General features: G+C 56.4%; 6 protein-coding genes across 6 annotated transcripts; 2 read left to right on the top strand and 4 right to left on the bottom strand.

The window, feature by feature from the left end:
* The first annotated feature begins 850 nt into the window (after window positions 1-850).
* On the top strand, window positions 851-3140 carry B0H18DRAFT_676095 (uncharacterized protein). Its single transcript, XM_048039122.1, has one exon. It carries the CDS (start codon window positions 1183-1185, stop codon window positions 2728-2730), a length of 1548 nt encoding a protein of 515 aa, XP_047897710.1. The 5' UTR covers window positions 851-1182; the 3' UTR covers window positions 2731-3140.
* Window positions 3141-3662: 522 nt separating this feature from the next.
* Window positions 3663-5816, bottom strand: B0H18DRAFT_952182 (uncharacterized protein; the record flags this gene model as incomplete). The annotated part of the gene is made up of 1 exon (XM_048042081.1): window positions 3663-5816. One exon carries the CDS (start codon window positions 5814-5816, stop codon window positions 3663-3665), a length of 2154 nt encoding a protein of 717 aa, XP_047897709.1.
* Window positions 5817-6690: 874 nt separating this feature from the next.
* Window positions 6691-8676, top strand: B0H18DRAFT_1115693 (SWIRM domain-containing protein; the record flags this gene model as incomplete). Its single annotated transcript, XM_048033298.1, has 2 exons — window positions 6691-7101; window positions 7153-8676. The coding sequence occupies 2 exons, from the start codon at window positions 6691-6693 to the stop codon at window positions 8674-8676; spliced, it is 1935 nt and encodes a 644-aa protein (XP_047897708.1).
* A 202-nt stretch (window positions 8677-8878) lies between these two features.
* Window positions 8879-9737, bottom strand: B0H18DRAFT_676089 (uncharacterized protein). The gene is made up of 3 exons (XM_048039121.1): window positions 9710-9737; window positions 9523-9589; window positions 8879-9475 (listed from the first exon to the last, which is right to left on the bottom strand). Exons 2-3 carry the CDS (start codon window positions 9531-9533, stop codon window positions 9082-9084), a joined length of 405 nt encoding a protein of 134 aa, XP_047897707.1. The 5' UTR covers window positions 9534-9589; window positions 9710-9737; the 3' UTR covers window positions 8879-9081.
* On the bottom strand, window positions 9581-10972 carry B0H18DRAFT_1115692 (uncharacterized protein; the record flags this gene model as incomplete). The annotated part of the gene is made up of 13 exons (XM_048033297.1): window positions 9581-9653; window positions 9715-9820; window positions 9887-9909; window positions 9962-10086; window positions 10152-10162; window positions 10223-10252; window positions 10306-10385; window positions 10439-10468; window positions 10519-10548; window positions 10607-10672; window positions 10726-10742; window positions 10795-10847; window positions 10906-10972. 13 exons carry the CDS (start codon window positions 10970-10972, stop codon window positions 9581-9583), a joined length of 711 nt encoding a protein of 236 aa, XP_047897706.1.
* Window positions 10973-13485: 2513 nt separating this feature from the next.
* B0H18DRAFT_1093087 (kinase-like domain-containing protein) lies at window positions 13486-16814 on the bottom strand. Its single transcript, XM_048032338.1, has 3 exons — window positions 15769-16814; window positions 14404-15718; window positions 13486-14345 (listed from the first exon to the last, which is right to left on the bottom strand). Exons 1-3 carry the CDS (start codon window positions 16687-16689, stop codon window positions 13699-13701), a joined length of 2883 nt encoding a protein of 960 aa, XP_047897705.1. The 5' UTR covers window positions 16690-16814; the 3' UTR covers window positions 13486-13698.
* Between the last annotated feature and the right edge of the window lies 1 nt (window position 16815).

Below are 16815 nucleotides of genomic sequence, written 5' to 3'. Positions count from 1 at the left end.
CCTCGAAGGGTACTACAAATACGTACAACGATTCACCAAGTACGCGGGTAATCAGGTGAAGAACGGTAAGATGGGGCAGTCTGAACATGACTACTTGTTCTTCAGAGGGCTATCGAAGCCGATCCGGAACACAATTTATCCGAAGCTCAAGGAAGCAATGGGTAAGGTACCGACGATCGCAGTGCCAGCATCATTCAAGCAAGTCGAAGACGCGGTATACGACTACTTTACAGGCGACAGCTACAATCGCGAATCCGACAGCTCGGACGACGACGACGACGACAGCGACGCGGAGTCGACGCCAAGCAGTGACGACGATAAAGGCAAGTCGAAGAACAAGACGAAGGGTCAGGCGGTAAAACAGGGTGCGGATGCTAACCTTGCTGCGCTCCTCATCGACAAGTTCGACAAGACACTTGTGGAGAACCAGAAGACGCAAACGGCACTCCTGGAGAGCCAGGCGAAGCAGCAAGCAGCGTTGGCAGACACGCTGGCGCGGATGCAGATAGGCTTGGTAAGTGCGTCTACAAACGCGACACAGCAAGGACAACACGCGCACTCGTGCTATATGTGCGGCAAGGAGGAAGGTAAAGACCTCGACCATCGATTCGGCATGGGCCACTGCCCACTCACGACGAAGTGGCTTATGGACGGTACGTTAATCTACAACATGCAAGATAGACTCGCATACGCGGACGGAACTGATCTGCCGAGCGGACGTCGCGTCGCCGGAGGCATTTCTACGTTGATCCAACAGCGACTCGACATACAGGCCGGGAAAGGCAAGGCACGCGACGCACCACCGCTGCATTATCCGCACCTCGCATCATCAGCGCATCCGATCGAGTTGTACATGGACAACGAGCCCATGCTCGGCGGTAACGTCTTCGCTATCTCGTCGGAGGATGTTTACGCTTTCCCTGCTACCAGGTCGCAGACTCGAATGCAAGGCTCGGTCACGGACGACGAACAAGAGAAGGACGTGCCTCCAGAGGCACTCAAGACGATGAGGTTCGACTTCCGGCACGTCACCGACAATGAAGACAGCGCGCCGCCGAAAGTAAAGCCACCCCACCCGTTCAAGTCCAGCAGCCCGCCCCGACGCAACTCACCAAGGACAAGACGAAGACGGCGCAAGCAAGTGATCCGACTCCGCCGAATGTCGACACCGAGTACGGATTGATGAAACACGAGTCACAGGAGAAGCAGTGGCGGAAGGAGGATGGAGACGACTCAGTAAGCCAGATGCGTACAAACAGGGCTCACGAATGTTCCACTCCAGACGTGCAAGACTCGGTCACTGCAGAGCAAGTACAGGAGAAGATACTCGACACGATGATCACCGTCCCTCGGAAGACGATCCTCGCGATCGCACCGGAGCTTCTTGAGAAGTGCATCTCGGCCATTATGATGACGCGACACGAAGAACACACGACGATGGCACAAGTGAGTGACTGGAACCCAAATGCTGACGACGTCATAGGCACAGCAGAAGACGACGACAACGCCCCTCAAATGGCTGCCATGTTGCGTATGGACGAAGATCAGTTGGAGCGAACCATACACAGGTATATGGCTGCATTCACAACCGGACAGCGAAGATCCGTCGCAACGACCTGTGGTCTCGCTCACTGGCAGGCTCCGTCGATGTCTACCCCGTTACGCTCACTGTTGGAGACTGATCATGTTGTACAGGTCGTCCTGAGCACGATCGAGCCCACCGACGTATGGCACCTTGACCGCGGACTTGTCAGCAAGATACTCAAATGGCCGGATTGCAAGCTAGTTACGGAAGTTTGCAGGTTCCTCGGTACAGCAGGACTCGTAGGACGTCGGTGGATCACGAAGTTCTCTCTCTTCGCTAAGCTTTTATCGAGGCTGTGTAGGACTACTGACGTGCCCGTCTCTTTCAGCGACACAGAACGGAAGGCACCGAATGACGCACGAGATGTACTAGGTAGAGCTACTGACAACCTTCGCAAGAGTCGCCGGCGCACCATCAACGACTTCAAGTTCACGCGCAAGCATGCCCAGCGACTCGAGAGTGGCGAGTTCGACCCCGGCGCATGGGTACTACTCGTGCACGAGACCTGGATTGGCGCACTACACGGTAACAAGGGCAGGCAGCGTTGGGCGGGACCATACGTCGTGCACGAGCGGTATCCTTCCGGCTCTTACTCCCTTTGCGAGATTGACGGCGCTGTTGGTAATGTTGCGGCGAGTTGCTTACAGATTTTCTTCTACAGGTCAGATCCACAGGCTCGCTGCACTGTTCTCGACGAAGACGACCCGCGTTTTGAAGACGTACCACGCGGAAGACTCTGGCGCACGCCGAGCCCATTCACCATCCGCACGTTGTTCGACGCCGACGACGAAGGCTGCGAGCCCGGACTCTGGAATGTAGTGGACCTCCATTTCGGCAGTGACTCGGTCGTCGAGCACACGAACGTAGTCGACTCGACCTCTTCGCTCTCGTCAACAAGTACTACGCACCATGGTACTGAAGTGGTCTTGGGGTCAAGACTGAAGCCACCCCCACTTGTGGAAGGGAAACCCATCCCACGTCTTTCTTTTTCTTTTTCGTTACAATTCCCTACGTTACTCTCGACTCTACCGGCGCGCCTGCGACGAACCGGAAGGCCGCGACGCGGACCCGCTAGTAGGACGAGACGAGCGCCGCAACGCCGAGTGCCGCACCTGCTGGGGGACCAGGTCGCGATTAGTAAATAGCACCGCGTGCGAGCTGCCAATCACGTACCGAGACAAGGGTTCGTCAGTCAACGCTGGAAGGGGACTCAAGGGACGTCTGTCGCCCAGGAGGGTGCCCATATGCCTGCTGTACAATACTTTCCTTATTAGGTATCATTCCTTCCCGATACGTCAAACACTCACGCTTCGCGCTTCTTTCGAACCATCTCTCGCTCGCTGACGTCTCTCTCCCTCTCTTCTACTTTTTTATCCCTCTCGCGCTTCCAAGGTTCTAGAACTCCTCTCGTGTGTATTAAGTACTGGGCTGAGCTGCCCGTCTATCCATCGAATTCCCTCTCCCCAGTTCTCTCTCGTCTCGTGATCCGACTCCGGCATTTAGACGCGACACAGCGGTCGCGGGTGTAAAACTAGTCGAGTAGCAAGTTGAGGAGAGCGCGTCGAGTCGCGTTTCGATAACGTGTAAGAGTTTCATTAGTCTCGGCGGCCTAACTACGTTATACAGACCACCTCCGTCGTCCTTCACCGAGCCCTACGTCCATCTCGACCACCCGACCTCCCTGCATCAGGACGAGTACGTGTTGTGTGGGTTTGTCGTCGCCACGCACGTCTTCTCTCCGACAACGTACCCATCACAAGTGATCCCAGGATCCAGCTCTCCATCAGACGGGTCACCTTGATGCGCAGGCCGTCGTCTAAGTACGTTGGATCCGCCTCTCCATCTCTTCGCCGTCATTGGGCCGCCACCTAGCCGCAGGGCACGGACGTGCGCGACGATCACGCCACAGCGACCCACGTCGCGACCGGATATGACATGGCCATCCATCCTTGTCTGGTACGCGAGACGATGAGCGCCCGCTATTCACGATCGCCGTGGCCCGAGTATTATCCTGAGCACCGGAATGCCTTGACATGCCCGTGACAAGCGATGACCCACGCCACAGGATAAAAGACCGCTATTGCAGCGACGAGGGTTCCAAGACATCCATCAACGAACTCGGGGCCTTCTGCGCGGTACGGATAGCAGCGATCAGCTCAACCGCCCCACCGTCCTCCCTAAACTTGCCCTCAGCTATAGAGAGCAGGTTCACGAGCTTGACGAGCAACCGGTCCGCGGTGGTACTCGTGCCGAGCTGGTACTCCAGCCGTGTAAGCATGCGCCGAGCGACGTCTGATGCATCCTTCAGTCGATGATGGATGGTCAAGTGCTTGACGACGACGAGGTACGCGGCGAGGTTCGGGGGCGGAAGGGCTGCCCTCGTATTCGAGGCCGCGGTAACGCTGTCGCCGCGTGCGGCTTCCGCGTCGGCTGTCGCCTCCATCCGCCCAAAGAGCTGCATCAACTTGTCCGTGTCTCTACGCTCCGCGAAAGAGCGGAGGAGGGAAACCATGGTCTCCACGCCCGGAGTGATGCCCAGTCGATACATGTCGGCAACGACCCGCGCAGCGGCGGCAGAGTTCGTCTTCCCGAAGGCGCGTACGAACACGTTGAAGTGGGCATCGTCGTGGATGTACGACGGTGGAACCGGCACCGGGTAGGGTGACTCTGTAACCGCAGGCTGAATGCCAGCAGGGAGCACGGAGTGGCTGTCGGAAGCCGAGGAGCTTCCTTTCTGCGCGGACTCGGGCGGAGACAGACTCTTGACCTCTCGAGTGGCCCTCACTTGATCCAGTAACTCCGCATACAGCCGATGCAACGACATCGTGTGCTTAACCTCCTTGACGCAAGCGCGCCAGACAAGAGCCGTGTGGTGGGACGATGGCCACATCTTGCGCTTGACGGGGAATAGCGATGTCATAGCCTGTGCATGCCATATCGACACAGGCGGCGGGAACCAATCGGGGATGCGGCCATCGCGTATAAACCACGCATAGTGGGATGCCTGGCGAGGGATGCCGACCATACGGAAGTTGTTGCAGAAGATGAGGCTGACGGCCTGCGAGCAGCGGCACGAATAGTAGAAGTGCATCTCGGCCAGGGCCCAAATCATGGCGGTGTGCGTGTTTCTGTATGCTCTCTTACGCAGGATTGATAGGATGCGAGGGTGGCGGAAGCGGGTGCAGGCGGACACCACGTGCATGAGGACACTGGGGTTCGGGCAAGAGAGGGTAGATATGTGTCGGCGTAGGATGCGGAGTGCGCCCGCTAGGAGGGGTCGCGTGAAGAAGTTGTTGTGGTCGGACAGTTGGATAGGGGTGTTGCGAAACTCTAGAGATCGGGCTGGTCGCAGACTCGGAGGGGCTGGGCTACCTGCTGGCCTGTCTTCGTAGAGCTGCTTCACAAGCGACAAGTTCTGAGTATCCAAGGTACTCTCCAGCTTGTCGATGATGCGCGAGTAGATGAGCGCATGCACCGGAATGTTTCTCTGCCGCGCCTTCTGGAGCATAGTGATCGCTACGTCAGTCCGGTCCGACTTGCAAAATTGATTAATTGCAGTTCCATAGGCTTCCTTCAGCATCCTGTTCATCCTGGCTCTTGCGCGTTCCGTGGACAGAGGGATCCGCGTATTGGTGTTGCTAGATGGGCGCGATTGTTCATAGAAAGATATGGTTCCGAGTCCCTGAACGGATTTGTCATACAACGCATCAAGGAAGCGTACGCTGTCCGCAGGTTCCGCGAGGCGGACGAAGTCGCGCACAATATCAACGTGTCCGAGCAGGAAATACCCTTTGCCTACGTTCGTGAGGACGAACACCTTCAGCAGGGGAAGATCGATGATGGGGTTCTGAAGTAGCGCGTCCAAGACGGGATTCGTCCGATAAGACAACGGACGTTTGGCCGAGACGTGAGGAATGTATGCATACCACTTCTGGAAGGCAGTGCGTCGCTCATGCAGGCTGGAGTACTTCGTGCGAAGGACGTGCAGCGCTGCGTCCAAAAACACTGGTGAGCCGCTAGGTCGGAGCCGCATTTCTTGCATTTCGTTCCGTAAGCGTTCCGCTTCCTTGAATTTTCCTTGGGCAATGAGCTGCGCTGGCATGTCGGCCGTCGCACGAGGTGTATGCGTCTGAGCAGCACCTAGCCAAGCTTGATAGTCCTCCTCAGCCCCTTCAAAAATCGACGAGTCGGCGGGGAGCTTCGGGTAATTCATCTGTTTCATGGCCTGCATCGTAGGTGGTTCCCCGGAAAGGCTGAAGTATTGCTTTGACGATGCGGCGAGTGACCACGCGCGAGGACGCAGAGACGCTGCCAAAGTCTCCAGAGACGTGCGTGCGAGGAGTGAACGCCATGATGCGCCTCTGAGTGCATACGTAGCCATACACTGTCGCCGTAACGAATGAGACGATACATTTCTTCAGATTTAGCATGCGAAATATGCGTACCACGCAACCCGCTAGCTAATTTGCCTCTCTCGCTGAGATCTCCGGAAGCACCGGAATTTCAATCAATCCTACGTGAGTATTGCGCTCGCTGAAACTGCCTGGATAGCTGAGGCATTCGGGAGGACGAAGCGTGCCAGCGGAGGACGACGAGTACGTGGGCAAGTGGGAGGCCGTAGCAGATCGACGCCCACTGTGACTTAGGGAAGAGTGTCACGTGTAACACAGTCACGACGCGCCAGTCACGCCAGTCGTCGCGCCCATCTGCAGCGCTCGCCGTTCGTTCAATCGTTCAAACCTCCAGCCAAGCTCCCCTTCCTCCCCGGTCTGACTGGCTCATCTTTTTCATTTTTTGGCCTAAGCGACGGTGTTGTTTTAACTACCGTCTGCTCTCTTGACTGCAATGTCCTCGCCGAAGCGTACCGCCTCGCCACAACCAAGCAATCCCGACGCGAAGCGGATCCGACTGACTGTAAACCAAGGGGCGACACCAGTCGACCCTGACAATGCTGCTGGAAAACGAAGCGAACTAGAACCCGTCCAAGGAGGAGACGTCGGGAATCTTCCCCCGCCAGATGCGCCTGCAAGTTCAAGCGAGCCTGCCTCAGCGGTCCCTGCGCGCTTGCTAAAGGGGAAGGAGAAGAGGATGGCGGAGACGTGTCCATGGCGGAGGGCGGCGACGCGGGTGACGAGGAGGCAGAGTCAGCAGATGAGAACGACGAGGAAGACCCCGCTCAGCTTGAGGCGACAAGGCTACGACTCGAGGACCAAGCACGAAAGTATCTCGCTGCCCAGACGCACGAAGTCATTATACCCTCGTATTCCGCTTGGTTCGACATGTCCAAGATACACCCAATCGAGCGGCGTGCCCTTCCCGAATACTTCAACTCTCGGCACCGATCGAAAACGCCTTCGATCTACAAAGACTACCGCGACTTCATGGTCAACACATACCGGCTGCGACCCACCGAGTATCTCACTGTGACTGCGTGTCGCAGAAACCTCGCAGGAGACGTATGCGCGATCATGCGGGTGCACGCGTTCCTCGAGCAATGGGGCCTCATCAACTACCAGGTACGTGCTCGCTGCCTTCTGAACGTGTATCTGGGACGAATTTTATTCTAGATCGACCCGGACCAACGGCCAGCTGCTCTGGCACCCCCCTTCACCGGCCACTTCCGTGTCATTCTTGACACGCCACGGGGCCTCCAATCCCTGCACCCAGGGACGAAGCCACCAAATCCACCAAATCCAGCCGGCGGTGCGCCCACCGTCAACGGCGCAGCGAAGCCAGCATCTACCCCTACTCTCGCCTCCCTCGAGCTCCGCTCGTCTATCTACCAGACCACCTCAAAATCGTCACGCGAAGTGAGCGCAGGCGAAGCGAGCGCCCTCGCCAGCACCGCGAACGGACTTAACGGCGTCGAGCGGCAGATAGCGGTCAAGTACCAATGCGACACGTGTGGGGTCGACTGTACGGCGGAGCGGTACCACTCGCTCAAGCAGAAGAACTTTGAGCTCTGCCCGCCATGCTATCTCGACGGGCGCTTCCCCTCGACGATGTTCAGCGGTGACTTTGTGAAGCTCACAGCCGCGTCGAACGCAGGCGGCCTACAACACGGGAGTGGCACTGGTGCGGACGACGACTGGACGGACCAGGAAATCTTGCTCCTGCTCGAGGGTGTGGAGATGTACGACGACGACTGGTCGGCAGTCGAGGAGCACGTCGGCTCGAGATCTGCCCAGCAGTGCATCCGCAAGTTCTTGCAGCTCCCGATCGAGGACCCGTATGTCCAGACGGAGGGTAACATGGGCCCATTGCGATATGCGCGGCTGCCCTTCGAGCAGGCGGACAACCCCGTCATGAGCGTAGTCGCCTTCCTGGCTGGCGTGATTAACCCTGGTGTTGCTGCGGAAGCAGCTAAGACAGCTCTCCACGCGCTCACCGATGGCGATAAGGAGGAGACGGAGGAGGGCAAGACGGAAGAGAAGCCTGCGGAGGGCGGAGAGACGGAGGTAGGGAATTCGAGTGCCGAGAAGTTCAGCGAGGATCGTATGGACGAGGACGCGCCAAAAGATACATCTTCCGCTCAGCCTGGTGAATCCACCGGCGGCGAGAATTCAACGGCACAAGAGACGTCTGGAGACTCGATGGTTGTCGACTCTGAGTCCGCACCGCCAAAACCCACTGCCACCCTTCCTCACTCGAAGGTGCAACGCGCAGCGGCTCTGGCACTCAAGTCGTCCGCGAAAGCAGCAAACGCGCTCGCAGACGCCGAGGACAATCAGATCAAGTCCACGATCGCGACGCTGATCAAGCTCACGCTGACCAAGCTCGAGCTGAAGATGGCGCAGTTCGAGGAACTCGAGGAGCTGCTCGAGGACGAGCGGCGGAGTCTCGAAAGCGCACGGATGGCGCTCGTCAGCGAGCGGGTCGGCCTGCGGAAGATGCTCGAGAACGTGCGCTCTGAGCTCACAAAGAACGCGAACGGCGGCTCGCCTGCCAACCTCGTCGGTGCTGCCCAGCAGGCACAGACGGCCTTGGCTACGAACGGTCAAGGCGCGAGAGTTAACGAGGTGCCTGCTGGTACGCCTCTGGACGCCACCTCCGGTCCTATCCCTGGTGGGAACGTCGCGCAGCTGAGTTGATGGGCTTGTTCGCTTTGCTTGTGTCTGTCATGTCGTAAATATGCTCTTATTCCTCTCGGCTGCCTGTCTACTGTATATAAGTGTGTACATACGCCCTCGTAAGTAGTGCCTAATCTTATTGTTTCTCCGAATGCTTGGCAATCTTGGGTTTAAGTGTGTGGTGACACCACGCGCAGCTGACTCGAGGCTGAGGAAGATCATGGTGGTACGTAGTCCGTCTAGCAACTGTCTCGTGTTATTGACTACTAGTGGGGCAGCCTCAAAAAAGTATGGTATGATACATAAGTAGGTTGAGCGATCGAGCAACATGATGGCGAAAGCATTCGTATCAGGATAGTAGCATTACGACGATTATACGTGTAAACAGCAGTTCCGCTGGTGTTCAAGAAAAGTTCGGTATCACTGTCAGTAAATGTAGATCACTATATGCACTCCCAGTCCTGTAACCAAGTTGGATTCCTGCTCAATTGTTGACGTCGGGATTCTTGCGTCCGACGGTCTGTCACAGGCCGTCGAAGGGAACGGGCGGGCTGCGGCAGGCGGGGCATGAGCTCGTGAATCTCCAGTGGCGACCGCTGAGCGTCGGTGTCGGGGATGCTCAGGCCTTGGCTGATCTCTGGCACGTCTTCGGATATGTCCGGTGTGGCAATGTCCAGTCGTTCGCGCTCTGCGGCGAGAGCGCGGAGGCTGAGAAGGAGGTGAGCGCCCTGGGGAAATTATCTTCAAGTCAACGGTGCGAATGACACAGAAGTGCGTAGAGAACGTCGTTACCGAGAATGACAATATTGCGGATAGCCAGCTAATCGACGGTCAGCCGATTTCACCATGAGGAGAGCAGATACGCACACAGTCACCATGACTCCGAGGAATGTGTTGGACGTGTAGGGCGAGATAATACACAGAATTAAGGCGACTGGTGGGTATTCACGGTCAGAAGCAACTCGAAGGACACGTCATAGGTTGACTTGCCGAGTATGCTGGAGCACATTCGAAGTTAGCATCTTTTGTAAGCATGAACACAGAAGTTCGACGCCTCACACAAGGTAATATATGGTGCCGTCCCGAAGTACGCGCAGCAGGATGGGAAGCTCCCCTAGTGGTCGATACGAGTAGACTTTGATAGCCATCAGGACAAAAAGGAGGGCTATCCATTTCGAGCGTCAAAAGGCCTCGATGAGGACAATATGCCGACGTCATATAACAGACTTACTCTCAAATCCTGCTAAAGGTAGCCTGGAACGCATTCGTTTATTAAAGCCATGTTGAGAAGGAGTATGCGACTCACCAGGATCCGTGAAACCATGAAGGGGTCGGTGGGTAGAAACACCCCTCGATCGGCCAACTTGAAGGATACGGCATGATCGCCCAGAACATCTCCTTGTAGCCCACGCTGCTCATGACAAGAACGCACTGTAGGCCAAATATTGAGTGATCAGCTATTTACGCGGTTATTGAATCTGCTTTCTAATCCTGACCATAGTTTCCACTGTGATCACCGGAACTATGTAAGTGCACTCCACGAGCAGGAGCTATGAACTGCACCAACCAGTAAATGCACTGCTGAGAATCAAGGAGACTAGCCAGTCGATCAGCATCTGACTGCGCTCAAAAAGATGCGCGAAACCTTACTCAATCGACTTTGCCCGTACAGCGCGTAAATCCTAAGCATCAGGCTGAACTCGACGCAAAATACCAGGGTATAGAGAGCACTGGGTTCGGGCGTGAGCGTTGCCTATGCTTGTGTTACCTTTCCATGACTTACATGGCAGTCCATATCAGCGCAGCTCGACAGCTATGTCGACATTGAGCGCTATAATCAGTAGAGAAAATCTGGAGCCGTACTATAGTCTTGGTATGTCAGCGCAATTCATGCTACAAGTACATTTTGTCAGCACGAGCATCTGAATCAAAACGAATGTCTTCGACTGACCATTGTACGATAAGGCCGAAATATCGTGAAATGAAGTAAAGAAGCTTCGGGACCGTATCCGCAGAACTCCGAGGGCGAGGTTAGACGAGGCGAACCAATATGCAAGGTTCTCACCCTACCTCCAGATCAGATCCACCTATGAACGCGAGCTTCAGAGTAGGTTCCAGCATGATTACCGATGCACGAACCTCGTCCTCAAGCGATAACACATAGTCGTAGGCCAGCCATGTCAATGCTGCAGCTGAGATAAAGGAGTCAATTGAGCATTATTAAGATTAATGGCGTGTAAACGGCCTTACCCGCGTGAAGCCCCCGGTCGTGCGCGAGATTAGCAAGTATTGCCAGGGTGTCTCCCGTGGTACTCATAGGCGCATACGCAAAGCCAGGGCCTCGCAAGTGCTACGGACAGTGGTGTGTTGAAGCAAAGTCAACAGCGGGGACCATCGAAGCCTGGGTACTGGGGTCGCCGTCGTGGTTGACACGAGAAGGTACTCTTGCCTGCGGGCGCGAATGCCGCCGCCGACATGCTAGTTGACAGCATCGTAACACGGTGGCTAGCTGTATGCGTGGCTGTTTTCCCGAGATCAGATTTGTAGGACGCATTAACCGAAGTCGTCCCCAAGGGTTAGCCGCCCATATTCAATTTGACTGGCTTTGGACTGAATGGCGGTAGTTCGGCGAATCTAGAAGTTCTCCAGATGCCGCCCATGTTCCCAGACGGGCACCCGCTGTGTGGAGTGGAAGATGCCGGCGGCTGGAGCCTTCAAGTTTGGTATCGATACTGTACAGACCCACTGCGATGTTGCAGGTAAATGCAATCCTAGTGGAAATACTCGAACGCGGTCAGCTACTGCAAGACGCATGTGCCGAGAGAGCCACTCCTCCGAAGACTTCGCGAACCGATAACGTATTGTTCATACAAGGTTTGACATCGCATTCACGGCGATTCGGCCTTCTACCGCTCGTCGGACGTCCGCACCAGCGTGGCCGTACTCAGGCTGTCCGGAGCTGCTCGACGTGTCCGCCATAATAGTGCTAGTACGCATATAGAAACCGATATTTTCGGGACAGGCGCGAGAACCGAATCCCAGGCTCAGGCGCACGAAGGCAGCGCCTTGAGTCCCTCGACGCAGACGCATGCAGTAAAGAGCGACGGACATCTATGATGAACGAGAACACTGAGTGAGCAATACATCTTTATTGACGAACCTTTGCCCCCGCCCTGTGCCTCTGGGACTGTTCGACTTGTAGGTTGGTGTCCATTGTCAAGGACTGCATCCGAGTACACGTCCCCTCGGGATTGAGCGACTAGAATGTGATGGCAGCTGGCAGCTGTTTGGAAGCCTAATAAGCGTGGAACATCGGTTTAGCAGACCCACAGCAGCCATTTAAACGGCTATGTAAGTGACAAGCGGACGACGCCCAATGGGCGCGGTGGCGACGGTGCGCCGGCGTGTTGTACATTTGGTCAGCTTACTATAGTGCCAGAAAGGCGAAATCGTTCAACAAACACGGCGGTATTGAATGAAGATACAGCAAGTACTCCATGTGGGTCCATACCACTGTCTGCGTAATCTTCAGTCTTGACGCGGGCGTCGTGACCAGGGCAACTTGCAGTGGAGGCCGAGAGAATGGGTTTCGGTGTCAAGGCCCCTCGTTACCACGATCATCAATAATCGCTGTGCGTGATGCATCACGTCAGAGGTCCAGTTAAGGTCCAGTAGGGTCCGGTGAGCGCTGGCAGGGAAGAAGCAGGCACTACGGGCGAAAGAGACTACTTTGTCCCGCTGACACCTCCGAGTGTATCGTGCCAGGGCCCAGTACTTGCGGTATTCAAACGAGGCGGACGTGCGTCGCCGTCGCCGTCTGAGGCACGTTGATCACTACTACATATGCTGCTGAGCACAGGCGGGCATATCCTCAAATCGTGTTACTCACCCACATGCCTGCCAGCACAGCAGAGGCGGAAATCCTGGGATTATGAGGACTCCGAGGAAGGCAGCCTGAGAGCGCCCACACATCCGGCTAAAGTCTGCTGTCCAAATTGGGAAGGTTTTGAAGTTCGCCGCCATTCCGCCGCCACATGCAAGTCATACTTGATGATGATGGATACTGCATCTATATTCAGGCGTGTGTATTCGTAGTCTATGGGTATAATTCTTATGTACTAATATAGCGGTAGATGGCGGGTTTAGGGGCGCATTCAATGTGTTGAGGGATTCATACGTACCCAGTGGTGTGCGCGTCCGAGTCGCGCGTTTTAATCAGCCGATTCTGCCTGTCCATGATAGGCATGAAACATGTGCGATAAGTTATAGCATGCGGGGGAGAAAACGGAGAAGAGAGAGGGGGAAGACGGTGGTAGTACTGGTACGGTACGGATGGTACGGTCCTAGAGTCGGTGTCCTTCTCTCGAGGTCGCAAGTCGGCATTTCACCCTGGGTGCACGAATTTGTCGCGTGTGATATGAGTAATTGAGTAGAGGGTATTTATATAGGACGGCGCTGCCGTGCAGCAACCACACGATCCGTCACGGTTCTGCGGTGGGTCTGGGTCACCTTCCTCCTCCTCGTTGTTCGCTTCTTCGACTTCTTCCGCGTCTGGTTTCTTCTCCACCCCATCCGACCTCGCGTGATTGTCGTGGAGCTCCCGTCTTATGTAGCCTTCATCGCACCGCTCGCGGTGAGGAATGCTGCGAGTGCCCACATGCAAGCCAAATGCGGGGCCCGGGACAAGACCCCACGGATCGCTGAAAGGTTGAGACTCAGGCTGGCAGTCGAATGCCGCGTCCAAACGTCCCATCGGACATGTACTTACCTGCCTTGCGCTCGTCCACGGTCCAGCCAATGCGTGCATCCAATTTCCAATTATGACATTGTAGTGTTTACTGTCCTCGAGAAATATATATATTACATCGCGTAGTGTGTATACCACGCACATATCACAGTCGTGTGCTACGTGCGCGGTAAGATGATAGGCTGTGAGAGTACCGTATGAAGCGAGCGGCGTTGGTAGGATGTAGGCTAATGTTCTACGTAACTCCATATCCACGAACTGTTACTCTAGTACTTTGCAAGCACCGCGCGTCCGTCTCACGCAGAAAACCGCTGCTCGATGCTGGGGGTGTAGCCTATCGTCGGGCCCACGCCCCTAGGAGACTGCATCGCGTCAAGCCTCCATTCCGCCCGGACACGCTGGCAGATCGCCTTGAACGTGGAGACAGAGCCCTTCTCCAGCACCAAAGCCACGCCCGTCTCGTACCCGAAGAACTTGTCCATCCGCAGCCTCGAGCCCCCGAACGAGCTCGACGGCGCAGGGAGAGCAGTCTGAGAAAGACGCGGGGTGGCAGTGGAGGGCGAAGCGTATTGTTGGCCGGCAGAGGCAGAGGCGAAGTCGACGCGGAAGCGGACCTGCTTGTAGGCGCCGCTAGGCCCTTCCTGGATGTCAGCCGTGCTGCACTTCAGCGTGTACCAGCTGTGGTGGTCCTCGATCATTGAGAGTACGCCACTCTGGTCGAGCAGACGCGCGATCTCGGCGCGAGTGGTGAAGAGGTCCGCGGCGGAGTAGAGCGTGAAGGACTGCACCTTCCAGTGGAACAGATTGGAGAACCAGCCCTTGAACTCGCCCGCCGGAGAGCCGATCATGGAGGACTGCGGCGACATGAGACCAGGAGACCCAACCATGGAGAATGTCGACCTCTTATGCAGAACCGGTGTGCCGTGAAGATCCAGAGCAGGAGCTGAACATTACACAGTGAATGAAGCAAGCCACAAATTACAGAGATCGTCGTCACTTACGTCGGCTCCTTCTGTCCTTCTTCGGCGCCTTCGCAGCCTGAGGCTCGCCGAAGAACACCACATTCCCCATTTCCTTTGCCATAGGCACCGACTGCCCGAAGCCAAGACCACCAGTGTTCGCATGGGAATGCGACCGTGCATGAGGCGCACCAGCGTCCCAGTTCTCCTTGTCATCGATGACCATAGCGCACTGCGCCTCGTTGCTCTCGCTGCGCGACTGTTTGTCACCAAGAGGCTGTTCAGTCTCAATCGGCGCGTCAGTCACATCCATGGGCTCCGGCATGTTGACGTTGGTCGGTGGCGGCGCCGACGGGCGTGCTGCGTTCCAGGAGACGGCTTGCGTGTTGATCATATCGGCATATTGATCAAGGTTCCTCTGCAGACCCGCATCCGGGACCCTCGGAGCGGCGATCATTGGCAGGATGGATGTAGCAGCGGCACGAACAGGAACGGGCGAGTGAATGATACCGTGAGTTGGCGCGCCCATGGACGCCCGGTAACCACGAGCAGGGTCATTGATGTTAGGAGACATGGCGGAAGCCCTCGGGATAGGAATAGGTGCAGAGCCACGTCGCATCGGGGCCGCGGGCCCGCGGGGCTGGTATGGAAGGAAGAGACTTTGGGCATGAGCTTGCGTCGAAGGCTGAGGCGAGAGCGGCCCCTTCATGCCTGTCTGGAAGAGCTGGCGAGCGGGAGCGGCGAAGCTCGTCTGAGGTCTCGCAACAGAGGGCGAGAACGCAGAAGCAGGCCGAGTTCTCTGCGGGCGGGGGCCAACAGGAGAAGGTGGATGCGCTCTGGAAGGCGACCGTTCCATGGGCACATCAGTCGTAACAACAAGAGCACCAGGCTTGGGCGATGGAGTCCTAGACGGAGGCGCGGGGGCAGCACGAGTGGACCGCAAGAACTGGTGCTGGGGTATTGCTTGGCGGTTGAGATCCTGAGGCTCCAAGTGAGTCGACCGTCGCGAGCCCGGCGTCGAATATTGCTTTGTGACCACTTTGCCAGTCACAATCAGGACCTCGTCAAGATCCATGAAAATGCCGTGTTCTTCCATCGTCCGCTCGCGATGCTTCTGTAGCAGGAAGTAGAATGCTTTAGCCAGAGTACCCTGCCCAGGTGGGCTCAGCAGATCAGCCCGAATTCCGTCTACGTCTGCGTGGCGACCCCAGATGACGCAGAGAGACTCAAATAGATCACGGTCGATGTGCAGAGCAGAGGGCAGCGGTTTAGCAAGCTCAGATACAGGCGGCGCAGGGACATAGGTAATGCCAGGGGTCGAGCCTTCGAGCCAGGGATGCGTAAGTATCTCAGCCATCTGCAAGGTGCCTCGTCAAAGGAGAGCAACACGGACGAATAGAGACATACAGTGATGCGCTTCTGGACATCGACCACAAGCATGCGCGACAGAAGGTCCTTGGCCATCGGGTCGATATAGGTCGGCATATCGTACTTGCCCACCTTGACCTTGCTGAGGAGGGTCCTGACATTCTTGTCGTCGAAGGGCAGCCTTCCAGTCAAAAGTGCATAGAGAATCACACCGCAACTCCATATATCAGTCGCCGTCCCAGTGTACTTGTGCCCGTTGACGATCTCCGGACTCGCGTAATGCGGGCTGCCACAGCTAGTCTCGAGTTGCAGAGAAGGAGGAGCGAACGCCGCCATTCCCCAGTCAGCGATCTTGATCAGGGGAGGGTTGATTGAGTGGATGAGGATGTTCTCGGGCTTGAGGTCGCGGTGGATGATAGAGAACGTGTGCGCATAGTTCAGACCATAGACGACTTGCTTGAAGTACGCCAAAGCCTCCAGAGGGGGAAGCTTGCCGCGGTTGACAAGGAAGTCAAACAGCTCACCGCCTTCGACATACTCCAAGATGAGATAGAGCTCCTTGTCGCCTTCGTAGACGTCGTAGATGCGCATGATGTTCGGGTGGTTCATGAGCTTCATCATAGTGATCTCCCTGTCAATGCCGAGACGCTGCTTGTCTAGCTTCGCCTGAGCAGCGGCGTCCGCACGGTTCTTGACGAACGGTTGCAGTGGAAGGATCTTCACGGCGGCGAGCTGTCCAGTCCGACGGTGCTTGGCGATCTTGACATGCCCGCTCGCGCCCTTGCCGACGCACTCGCCAATGACCCAAGGTCCGACGTACTTCGCGTCGTCCGGAAAGTCAAATGCACCGCTACCCGCCGCTGCTTTCTCTTTCTGCCATCGAGTTCCAAGAGGGGTGTGGTATTTGACCGGAGGCGCGCGAGGGGGGCTGTCCGGAGCCATTGTAGTCATGGTTGCCATCAAGTAACTAGATGTGGTTTGTGAGGTAGATTATAGGAGTAGTAGAATAGAATGTGTGCAGCTGCGGCCGTCGTCGTCGTCGCGGTACCCAGACGGCAAACAGACCTAGAGGAAAGAGAGTGAGGA

Source organism: Fomitopsis serialis (genome assembly GCF_022376445.1).
Source record: "Fomitopsis serialis strain Sig1Antser10 chromosome Unknown B0H18scaffold_9, whole genome shotgun sequence".
In the NCBI taxonomy this organism is placed as follows: Eukaryota; Fungi; Basidiomycota; class Agaricomycetes; order Polyporales; family Fomitopsidaceae; genus Fomitopsis; species Fomitopsis serialis.
The sequence above is the reverse complement of the archived record's forward strand: the minus strand, read 5'-3'. Positions and strand labels throughout refer to the sequence as shown.

What these genes read in the sequence shown, in the direction of transcription:
- B0H18DRAFT_676095 (XM_048039122.1), top strand. Translation starts at nt 1,183, where the DNA reads ATGAAACACGAGTCACAGGAGAAGCAGTGGCGGAAGGAGGATGGAGAC.
- B0H18DRAFT_1093087 (XM_048032338.1), bottom strand. Translation starts at nt 16,689, where the DNA reads ATGGCAACCATGACTACAATGGCTCCGGACAGCCCCCCTCGCGCGCCT. An exon ending in ATGTCCAGAAGCGCATCACT is followed by an intron (nt 15,719 to 15,768) that starts GTATGTCTCTAT and finishes GGCACCTTGCAG; the next exon opens with ATGGCTGAGATACTTACGCA. An exon ending in GAAGGACAGAAGGAGCCGAC is followed by an intron (nt 14,346 to 14,403) that starts GTAAGTGACGAC and finishes TGTAATGTTCAG; the next exon opens with CTCCTGCTCTGGATCTTCAC.